General features: G+C 40.5%; 1 protein-coding gene across 1 annotated transcript in view; it reads left to right on the forward strand.

The window, feature by feature from the left end:
• The window catches only part of FGF9 (fibroblast growth factor 9), a 45,359-nt gene extending 39,837 nt beyond the window's left edge, over nucleotides 1–5,522 (forward strand). The window contains exon 3 of the mRNA XM_066621863.1: nucleotides 5,238–5,522. Within this exon, the coding sequence (XP_066477960.1) occupies nucleotides 5,238–5,483 (246 nt within the window). The 3' untranslated portion in view covers nucleotides 5,484–5,522. The remainder of the gene's footprint in view (nucleotides 1–5,237) is intronic.
• Nucleotides 5,523–11,308: the final 5,786 nt, after the last annotated feature.

Here is an 11,308-nt window from a genome sequence, read left to right on the forward strand (position 1 = left end):
CGGATGGATGTGCGTGGCCTCTGCTGGGCTCAGAGGACCCTCCAGAGGCGAGGAGAGCTTTCCCTGGTATCCATGGTTTCCATGGGGGTTCTGGAACAGAACTCCCACAGATGTTGGAGCACGCAAGTAATGGTATATATTATATCTCTTGAGTTAGAGTGTTATTGGCAATCTCTTATGCAACCATATATTATGTTACAGCACTTTATACAAACACTTTGCTTCCTTTTTGCAAAACGATGCAACTTTAATGTCCTTTCTAATATACTGCAGTGTTTTAATAACCGCTTTAAACTTTCCGGAGAAAAAGATATTTATTAAAAGGTGCACCATAGTTTCAAATGACCCTTTTGTCAGTATGTATGAAAAGTTGAAGTGAATAATTAACTGATTCAGGAAAGAACAGAATGACATTTTAAGGCCTCTTTCTCTCTCTTTAATACCAAGTAGTTCTGCAGTGCGCACCATGTGATCTGATTTGCCTGCAGAGAGCAGAAAAACTTAATTTGAATGAGTTTCATGTCCCACCCCCCTCTGAAGCTAGAGGCCAGCATTCACTACTTCTGCTCAGCATCTGCTTTTGCAATTGAAAGGACACAAAGTAATTTTTTTTAATTGCTCAAAGAAATGTTAAGACAACAAGAGCTGTATTTAAAGACTATTCAGCAAATATAAAGAAGACAGTGATTACAAAGCTGCCTGCATTCTTCTTTCTAGATAAGCTGTGGGAGGTGATTAGGACACATTCAACTCTTACCTTTTTGTGTTGAATTCAGTAAAATTGTTTCTGCCTCACTGTGAAAATCCATTGGTCTTGCTGTGGTACACAATTTTGTGCAGAAATAGACAAGATGGTAGTCTTGGGTTACATGCTTGGAGTTGGTGTGCTGTAGTCAGAGCCAGCCCAAGACCTCCTGATGCCTGAGGTGGCATGCCAGATCTGCCCTCCTTACCTGATCCTACTGCTGTCCAATGGCATAGCTCAACTTTGCATTTCCTCTTCCTCTCAGTCCTGCCTTCCTTGTCCAATCCAGGAAGTGGAAGGAAGAGGAGCAGCAGCAGTGGAGGCAAGTAGGTGGACACCTTCACCAGTGTGCACCCCCTCACCAATGTTCACTGCTTACCAATCTGTTGCCTGAGGTGATTGGTTCAGTTGGCCCCATGGATGGGCCGGCCTTGGGTTTAGTGACTAGATTTTTGGACAATGGCTAGGGAAACATAGGTTTAAATTCTTACTTTGCCTTAGACACATCACTCTCTTTCAAACTATTTCACAGGGGTTGTGAAGATAAAGTTGGAGGAAGCATATATGCTATCCTGAGCATGTTAGTAGAACGGCTGACAAACATTTAATAAATATATTTACTCTGTGTGTTGAGACACATTTACTCTGAATGGGCCATTCACCAGGGTGGTCCAACTTCTGGCAGCCAGAGGGCCACATAACACTGGCATGACCACCCAATTGGGCAGTCCTGGAAGTAATTGGTGGCGATGTGCAGTGGCGTAGCTAATGATTGTGTAGCCCGATGCCAAACTCAAAATGATGCTCCAGAAGTGATGTCATGCGCAGGCTTTTAAAAAAAGTAAAAATGGGAGAAAATCCACCTCCTCCCCCCAGCAGCTCACCGCCCACTTGCTCTGCCGCTTCCCCACAGGCTCCCCACCATATTAACATCTTATTTGTTTCATGCTGTATCATAACAACACCTAATTGGCTTTCGGAACAATTGGTCTCATTGGTCAGTTTAGAGCAGGGGTGTCCAAAGATATGCCAATAAAGGTCTCAGAAAGAGAGAGGGTGTCCAAACCTTTTGGCAGGAGGGCCATATCATCTCTCTGACACTGTGTCGGGGGTCGGGGTCAAATGTAAATAATTTACATTTCAAATTTGAATAAATTTACATAAATGAATATATTAGAGATGGAACTTATAAGAATGAATGAAGGTCTTGCAATAGCTCAAGGTCTATAAAAGGACTTGCACAAAGCAAGCCTGGCCTTTCCTTCTCTGCCGCTGCTGCGTCACAGACATAAACAGCAAGCAGTGGAGGGAGCCCTCGTCCCACAGCTCACACAAGAGGTTGAACAGTTGGTTGTCATGCTGAGAGCAGTTAGGTAGGGCCAGCGTGTGCTCCAGAAAGTCTCTGGAGGGCCATAGGCTCATTGGAAACTAGGGGCCCCCTGTGGGCTGGACTGGGAGTCCTTGAGGGCCGCAAGTGGCCCCAGGGCTGGGGTTTGGGCACCCCTGGTTTAGAGTTAAGAAAATCCAGTTTTTGTTACATAATGCAGTTTTATTTTCTGGTTATTTGGCTCTTACTTTCGATAGAACAATTATATTTTAACATGAGTTGTTTCATTGAATTCTACATTAAATTCTGCATGAAATGGTATATAACATGATGGTATTCAAAAATACGAAGGTGCTCACAACTTTGGCCACTAGTATCAAGCTCAGGTTCTTGCCCTCCTAAAATTTGTTGCCTGGTGCAATTGCTACCCCCTGCATCCCCTTAGGTATGCCACTGGTGATGTGATGATGTTACCACCAATTACTTATGTGTTCTGAGCCACTGAAGTCATTTGGCAGGCTGAGTCGAAGGAGGGGTGAGCTGTGGTAGGTGTGGTGGGGCTTTTCAATCTCACTGCTGCACCATTCTGGGTTCTCTTTCTCCAAAAACCACTGAAGTGGGAGGAAGCAATGGGACTTCCAATGGGAAGTGGGACTTTCAGGGACCACCAAAAATGGCCTCACGGGCTGCTTATTGGACCACCATGCCTCAGACAATTGCTTAGATTATTGCAGAATAGGGACCAATAACATCTGGTTACTTTGAAAGAAACATTTTACATCTCTGGCCCTCAGATGCATTATTTTACCAAATTATGCTGTTGTGGTTTAAATATATGTGTGTGTGGAATAGAATATACAATAGAATTTGGGTTTCAGATGGATGCTTTCCTATCATTTAAGCTTGAACTCTGCATGTCTGCTCATCTATGATGAATTTGGACTTGAATCCAGTTTTCTGAATGGAGTCAGACTATGCTGTCAACTGTGAATCACTTTTATTTCCATCACTTTTATTTCTCAGTAATGAGGGTTTTTATTTTTGTTCTTGTGTGATGTTTTCAAGAGCTGTCAGCACTGTTGGTGAATGAATCAAAGAGTGTTTTCTTGTTAACTTGCTTCATTTTCATCAAAATGAGTATTTTTATTTCTAGCCTGAGGAAAATTCTTACTAACGCTTCCAAGTCCTGCTACAATTGAAGCATATGCTGGGCCCCCTTTATTTAGGGGATTGGATAGCAGAGTGTGTATAACTGAGATAATTAAATTCTAGAAGGGTAGCCGTATTACAGCCCAATCCGAATGGCAGTGGTGCCAAAATGACTTCCACTGCATCCAGCATCCACTGCCGGGGGGTGCTGGAGATCTTCTTGGGGGAAGCCCCAAGCCTTGTGATGGGGCTTCTCAAGTCTGCACCAGCTGCAGGATAGGATACAGCAGAGCAGGGCTGTACGCTTGTACCACCAGCGCTGAAGAGTTCAGTCAAGCTGTTAGTCTCTTGCAGCAAAATCCAGAGAGTTTTGTCGACAATCCATCTTTGTAAAAATATGCCACAGTAAATGTATTTTTAGGGGGCTGCAACAATTGCTTTTAAAACAAAAATTTTCTGTATAAGCCTAAGTACTTGCCTTATAAAGAATATTTCATCTACTCTGACACATCGGTACAAAGGGAGACATTTCTTCTACATGTATAATGTGTAGAAATGAGCAGAATGGAACTCTGTTCTGGAATTCCAACATCTGGTTGGTTCCACTGATCAGAAATCCATATTCTGGAATGTTTGAACAGAATGCTGCACTTCTAGCATTCCTGCTGGGAGCAAAGGGCAGCCCCTTCTCCTTGGGATCTTCAGGGATCCTGTTGGCTCTCCACTAAGTATTTTGGGTGCTGCATCTTCTTTATACTCCCTGTTGAATTTCATAGGAAGATGCTGAAAGGATGTTGTAAGGATTCCCTTTTTTTTGTTAGTTCTATGAATGATGGTACAATCTCCCCTCCCTCATTGCTTCAATACTGATAATGCTATTGCCTTGCAGGAAAATTGATGCAGTGCTATGGCAGTTTGTGTTGTGTATATTTATCAGTTATAAAATAAATAATTGCAGCAATAGATCATCAACACAGGATAGCATCCTTTTTAAAAGCTACTCCCTGTATTTTTCCTTTGTGCCTGTGACACTACATACCTACAGAGGCCCATTTAATTGTTTATTTCAGTAGTTGTCCTGTCCTGAGTATGAGCAGGAAACCAAGGGGCATGAGAAAGTGTCTGAGGAGGTGGCAGATCCAACTGTGGTCAGTAGCAGACCAGGCTGAAGTTATAGAACCTTTGACAGCTCTGAGTTGGCAATTGGCTCCAACAAGTACCTCATATCACTCTTGGCCTGGACTACTCTTCAGGCTCCATCCCCTTCATGAAGAGTGGAGAGCCTTATGTTGACTTTTGCCCTGGAACCTTCCACTTCATGTTGCCTTGCTGTCTCTTGAAGTTGTACTAGTAGGGAGTGTAAGGCCTCTGATGTGATCTGGAACCTTGGAAGAATCTAGTCCCAATTCAGAGGTCTCAAGGGGCTCCTGGCTCACAGGCTTAAGTTCTGGGTTGGGCCCAGTGTTGGAGCCTGTGTCTGGATCCATTATTTCCACCTGGGTCCATACTGCTGGTTTTCCTGATCTGTCTGGCTTCTCCCTTTTGTTTCAGAGTCATGATTAGGTTGAGGGGTTGGGGGATCATGACAATAGCACTCAGTGTCTGGAACCAGCCAATTGGCTAGAAATACAGGTGTTCCTGAGCACCAATCACATGCAGGCAGGTACATTGATGATTTCCTACTTTTGCACTGTTAAATAATTATAATTTCATTCCATTAGATTCCATTATTCACCCCATCTGGTGGCTGAATATGGTATAGTGTCTATACAAATGCATTCTAGGGCAACAATAGAGGAGCAAGAAACCTGGAAGTGGGTCTTTAAAACTATTTTTCCACTGATTTGGTATCCACCAATTTTTTTTTATCCACTGGGTGTTCTAGAACAGAACCCCAGTGGATAACGAGTCACGATATACCTCACTACCAAATAATACCCACTGTTTTTCTAGCTATTGTTTGGGAATTTACATAGTACTAAATCCTTACTGCTTTTTTTCTATTTCTTTTCACAGGAAAAATTAACCCAGGAGTGTGTATTCAGAGAACAATTTGAAGAGAACTGGTATAACACATATTCATCAAATCTATATAAGCACGTGGACACTGGAAGACGTTACTATGTTGCATTAAATAAAGACGGGACTCCAAGAGAAGGGACTAGGACTAAGCGGCATCAAAAATTCACCCATTTTTTACCTAGACCAGTGGACCCTGAGAAGGTCCCCGAACTATATAAGGATGTTTTAAGCCAAAGTTGACAAAGATGTTTCCTTCACTTGAGCCCTTATAACGAATTTAACCACTATAAAGGTTTCATGCGGTGGGTTCTTAATTGATTAGCTGTGTCATCACATCAGCTCCACTGTTGCCAAACTTTGTCGCATGCATAATGTATGATGGAGGCTTGGATGGAACATGCTGATTTTGTTCTGCACTTAAAGGGTTTGTCTTCCTGGAGGAGAGCCTATGCCCACTTGCTTGATTTATTGAGAGAGAAAGGAAGGAGAATGAGAATGTGTGAGAGTGAAAGAGAAAGAGGATGAAAGAGAGAAGCTGAAGCAAGAAAGAAGGGGGGAAGAGGCCTGATGCATGCTGGGAAACAGACACGCTTTTAAATTTTTTGATCCGTTGTACTTCATCCTATATCAGCATAGCTGCCATACTTTGACTCATCAGGAATTCTGGCTGGTAGCCTGCTCAAGTGTACGCTGCATTAAAAAAAAAGGCATGGAGGGTACGGTCTTACTAAAACAAACAAATAAACAAAAGAGAGACTTATTTTCAGTTTGACTGCTCAAGTGGGAGTCACCCCTTGCTGAGTTAAAGCAAAGACCTCTTGGTAAACTAAGAAAAGAGAAAAAAACATTAAAAAGTTAAATTTATTTATAGAAATTCCAAAGGCAACATTTTATTTATTTTATATATTTATTTATTATATAGAGTTTATTTTTAATGAAATATGTACAGGCCAGATAGGCAGTTTGGAAGCTTTAGGCTCTGTAAAATGTCTCAGCGGCAAAGGCTGCTCTGAACCTGTGATAATATTCATGCAAGTCAAACATAAAGGTGCATGGAGGCAAGAGAAATCTAGTGACCCTAATGTACTAAAAGCGACAATCTCTTTTGTGCCCATATTATTGTAAAAGTATGCACACCACTCATGACACTGAGTGCTCACTCCTCTGACTGCTTGTTTCATAGCTTAAACTCCCCCCTTTTCCTCCCTCCCCAAGGATTAAAGATAAAACTGGGTCTTCAAAACTTTAATTCTGTGTCTGTAATATTTCCTCTTTGATAAATGACTTATTCCATCTTTGTGAGCTTCACAGTTCTGGAAGAAGAGGAAGAAGAAAAAACAACAGGGGTTGGTATATATTCTATTTGTTAAAACCTACTGCAGATTATACCAAAGCTAAATGAAAAAATATGCTGTTTTTATTGAAGCAGAATGCCAGAAACATCCTAATACTGACACTTTATACTAATTAAGGTTCTCTCAACTAGTACAAGAGGCCAGGGACAAGGTTCACTCTCGTAAACTTGTTTAATTGTGCACTTGACTATCTACTCTGAAATTATACCAATTCCATAAGGGTTATTATTGTAACATCTTTTATAGAAAAAAAATTGCTTTCAGTATGAACTGTCATAATACATATTAGCACCCTTCTTAAAGGAAGACTCTTGCAAAATAAAATGAATAAATCTCTACTGAGTATTGCAGTGAGGGGGAAAAGTACTTTACTTGTTTTATTTCCAAAAAGTATACCATGCAGGCTCTGCTGCATAATGTATGTAATTAGGATTCTGTGATGTAGTTAATGCAAACACACCTTTCGTTAGTGATTATAATTTTGGAACTGTTTGTTATAAACCTTGAGAATAACAGAGCAGGCAGAAGCATTAACAGTGTTTATGGTCCACTGCATTGTGTACGCTGTTCCAAGAAAAGTATACAAAACTGTGCAGAGGAGGTGCACAAGGGTTGTGAATTAATGCAGAGTTCAACATGAATTTGGTCATTGCCTGGGTGCTCTTTAGCCTGGAAAGGTGCACTAGAGCAATGTGTGTTTCCTTGAGTTGCAGTCAGTGGTTAATGTAGCTGGAGGGTGATTTTGGTATCAATCATGCAGGCACTCCTAAAGCCATTGGCTATGGAATAAGTGGGTTGATGACTATGACTCATGTGATAATTCTACTTCCCTTGAAATTAGTGGTAGTTCTGATATTGTGATCAGTCCTAAAACCATGTAACTCAGTGTGGGCAAATTAGCAAGCAAGCAATTTTAAGGCTGAAGTTTCAGTCCATCTAAAGTCAGGTTGAAATCTAGTGCAGAGAGAGAGAGAGAGAGAGAGAGAGAGAGAGAGAGAGATCAAATACCGATTGTGAACATACTGGAGAGAGCACTCAGTTCAAAATGAATTCAGTGTTCCTTTACTTGGTTGCACAATTGTCCATTGGGAAGAATTATGTTATAAAATAGCACACTGCATAGGGTGAGTTCACATGTTCAGATTTGGGATCAAACATCACATTATATTTCTCATGGAGCCATAGCCAAAAATGACATCCTTGTGCACAGTTCTTTCCCCTCTCTATTATTTTGAGTCATATTTACATTGTTGTGATATCATAAAGTTGTAGGTTTCCTACCTTAGCTAGTGACAGCCAATGTTATTGAACAGGAATGAGCAAATACAGTGATGACATAGGTGCGTTTAATCATTACAGGTGAAGGGTGAGAACTCAACTTGGGGTAGCCGCTTTTATTGGCAAATCCATGTTGCAAATAATGTGTATTGATGCCCTTACTTCTTGCCGATTCATAAAACCCAATGTTGGGTTCAGTAATTTCTACTTGCAATAATATGCAGATTAAAATAATTCCACCCATTTGTAATTTACAACTATGTGAAAACCACAATGTGTGAACTCACCCTATGTGGGATCAAGACAAATAAATGGTTGTTTGTGTTAACATGAAAAGCTAGCGCTAATTTTTGCTTAACTCATACTATAAGCAAACCTAATACATTGTTAATGTATTATAAATTGTTGGATATTAGAAATGGACTAGATTTTCCAAGTAAATAAATGACAACGCAATTCATTCAAGGAACATTAGGTGACTGAACAGTGCAACCCTATGCAGATTTATTCAGAAGTAAGTGCCATTCAGACTTATGACCCTAACTTCCTGGAAAATGTCTGTAGGATTGCAGTCTTACATTGTAATCCTATGCATGTCTGCTCAGAAGAAGCCCTATTTAGTTCAATAGGACTTACTCCCAGGTAAGAGTGTATTGAACTGCAGCCGAAGTGCCAGGACATTTCTGTCTACAAGCATTATTATTTTGTTGTTAACAGGATTTCATTATTTAATAATATTATACCATTTTATTATAGCTCTTCCAATCACTACCTCTTGTTTATTTTTCACCTTTGAACCACTGCTGAAATGCACCTGATAAAGCTGCATCTTAATATACAACAAACGTGTGCCACCAAGCCAAACAGAGCCCATCATCCATGTATGGTGGTCCATCTGGAGTTTGATAAAACCTCCTTTTTTGCTGCCTGTCTGGGACTGCAGACCTCGATAGGTCACAATTTGTGCAGTCCTGCCATAGACTATAATAGTCAATCCACTTTCATTGGAAATATTGTATGGTTCTTAATAGGACTGCACTATTTAAATTACTTTACAATTCTGTGGTCAATAATTTGGACTAGAAGATGATGATTCTCTGTTTTAAATGAAGAAGCGACATTGAGACATATAGCATGTTCAGCATCCAACAGTAAAAAGATGTATTTATATAGATATATATATATCCTATAAAGGTGGATTCAAGTAGCAATAAGTATCTGAATTTGCACTAAGTCCACAAAAATATTAAGGACACCCATAACTAAGGTCAACTTTGCCATGAACTGACCAGAATAATAAAAACATACTTTTTAGCCTTAATGTGGAATTTGCTGGTATTTTTGGTCATAGACAGATCATTAATATTACTTAACGTGTTTTTTATTTAATTTATTTTTTGTATTTTTTAAAGAAAGGACTAAAAATAAGCAAGAAAAATGTTATGAATTTATGGCAGTTGATACAATAAACTGTAACCAATTTATTCAAATAACCCATAGTGGTGTGTATATACCTATTGAATTGTTGTAGATATGGGATGATTATAGTTGTATCTAATGGATGATCTGACACATGGAGCAAACTACAGAGCCTTTCATACTAGTGTCTATTAGAGGTAAAACAGAAATTTGATCAGTAAATTACGTAAAGCAAAAAGCTGTTTTTTTGTTTTTTTTAAGCCAGAACAAACTTTCATGACACATTCATTATTGTATGTGGTCATTTGAGCTCCATATCCCAAAATTGGATGGGAATAGAAGTTAACAAGCCGTCTTTCTTCATGCAATAATTCAAAGATAAGATTGCAAAACACACTGCTCTCCCCTGAAATTGTAAGTCAGCATTTCTGAATGTTTGTCCCGTCATACGGCTTTGCCACCTATTGGAAGTACCACCAAAAGTAACCTGCAACAATGTCATTGTCGGTTGCTTCCAGATTGGGAGGCTAAATGCAATGCAACAAACACCAGTAAGAGGGTCAGGGGGGATGAGAGGCTTTTTCAAGCACATGTTTGATAGCATGTGTGGATAGCATGTGTGGAGCTCTGCCTACTGAGCTGAGCCTCCTACCACTGCTTGTTGCATTGCTTTGCTGGTCTCAGTGGCAGGCAGCAAGGGTCTGGAGGCCCCACATGCACCACTGGACATCACCTCAAGTACCACTGGTGGTTACGAGTGCCATTGGCTAAGAAACACTGCTGTAGATAGATGATCAGTAGATCAGTAAAACGTCATGGAGGCCCCCCAAAAAACCATAACAGCAGTGGTGGAGCCTCATCCCCTTTCTGAACTCACAGGCGTTCCTTTTTTACTTGATGTGTGGGTTGTCAGGCTTTAAAACATCAAACATGGATCCCAGTCCACCGGATGCCTGGCCTTTAGAACATGTTCAATATGGACAGTTTATTTCAGTCAAAGTTTATTTCTTATAGGTAGCAAAGAGCTAAGGCTACTTGCTAGACCATTGCACTTGGATGCCTTGATAAGAAGACTGCACTATACTGTGTGGGGTAACATAGAGAAGCTTTTACTGCTGCTAATTCTATGCTTTGGACAAACAGAACCCTTCATATATTCTAACACTGTCAATCTGGCAACTCTCTAAAAGTCACCCAAGGTGCAATCTGAACATATTGGCATCGTATGTTACTTGTAACTGTGTGTAAATACGTATGGAAATATGTACTTTGTATAAATATATTGTTTTAGAATTTTGAAAATGGGTATTATTTTCTTGCAATTCCATCAAGGCATTTTGTTAACATCTATGTAATGGCAGCTTTTTTAAACCAACCAACCTACTCTTTAGAGAGTTGCCAAAAAGTTGCATCTATGAAGAAATTATGATCCAATATTATAATAAGGAGAATTATTACTTCTGCTCTGAGTGCTCCATGGTAGACAAGAGGGATATACATTTAATTCTTAATAAAAGTCATGTGATGGCTTCACCAAGGGGGGCAAATGGACAGGCTGTGAAAGAACATATTCATGCCTGTGACAAATTAAACCTTATTTTTAAAAACAGGACAGGTGATGAACACCTGTGGAGTACCTGAGGGGGGAAAGGGGGACAAATGTCCCAACACCAGGCTGGGGGGGGTGGCACCGCACCGCTACCCACCCCACACTAGTCCCCCCCCTGCGGCATTCAGTTGGCTGGTGTACCAATCTGAAGGCTGTTCCATGAGGGCCTTTCCTCCAGAGATGTTCTGAGGGCTGGCAAAGCTGTGCACTGCCTCCCCGACCCTCCAAAGGCCTTGTAAAGCCCTTGGAGGGCCTTAAAACATCACTTCTGGTTTCACGGAGGAAACTGGAAGTGAAGTTTTTATGCCCTTAGAAAGCATTCCCTGGCCTTCAGAATGCCTTCTAAGGGCATAAAAACATCACTTCTTGTTTTCTCATCATCATGATCATCATCATTACAACCT

The sequence above is a fragment of the Tiliqua scincoides genome, chromosome 3 (assembly GCF_035046505.1).
Source record: "Tiliqua scincoides isolate rTilSci1 chromosome 3, rTilSci1.hap2, whole genome shotgun sequence".
Taxonomy (NCBI): Eukaryota; Metazoa; Chordata; class Lepidosauria; order Squamata; family Scincidae; genus Tiliqua; species Tiliqua scincoides.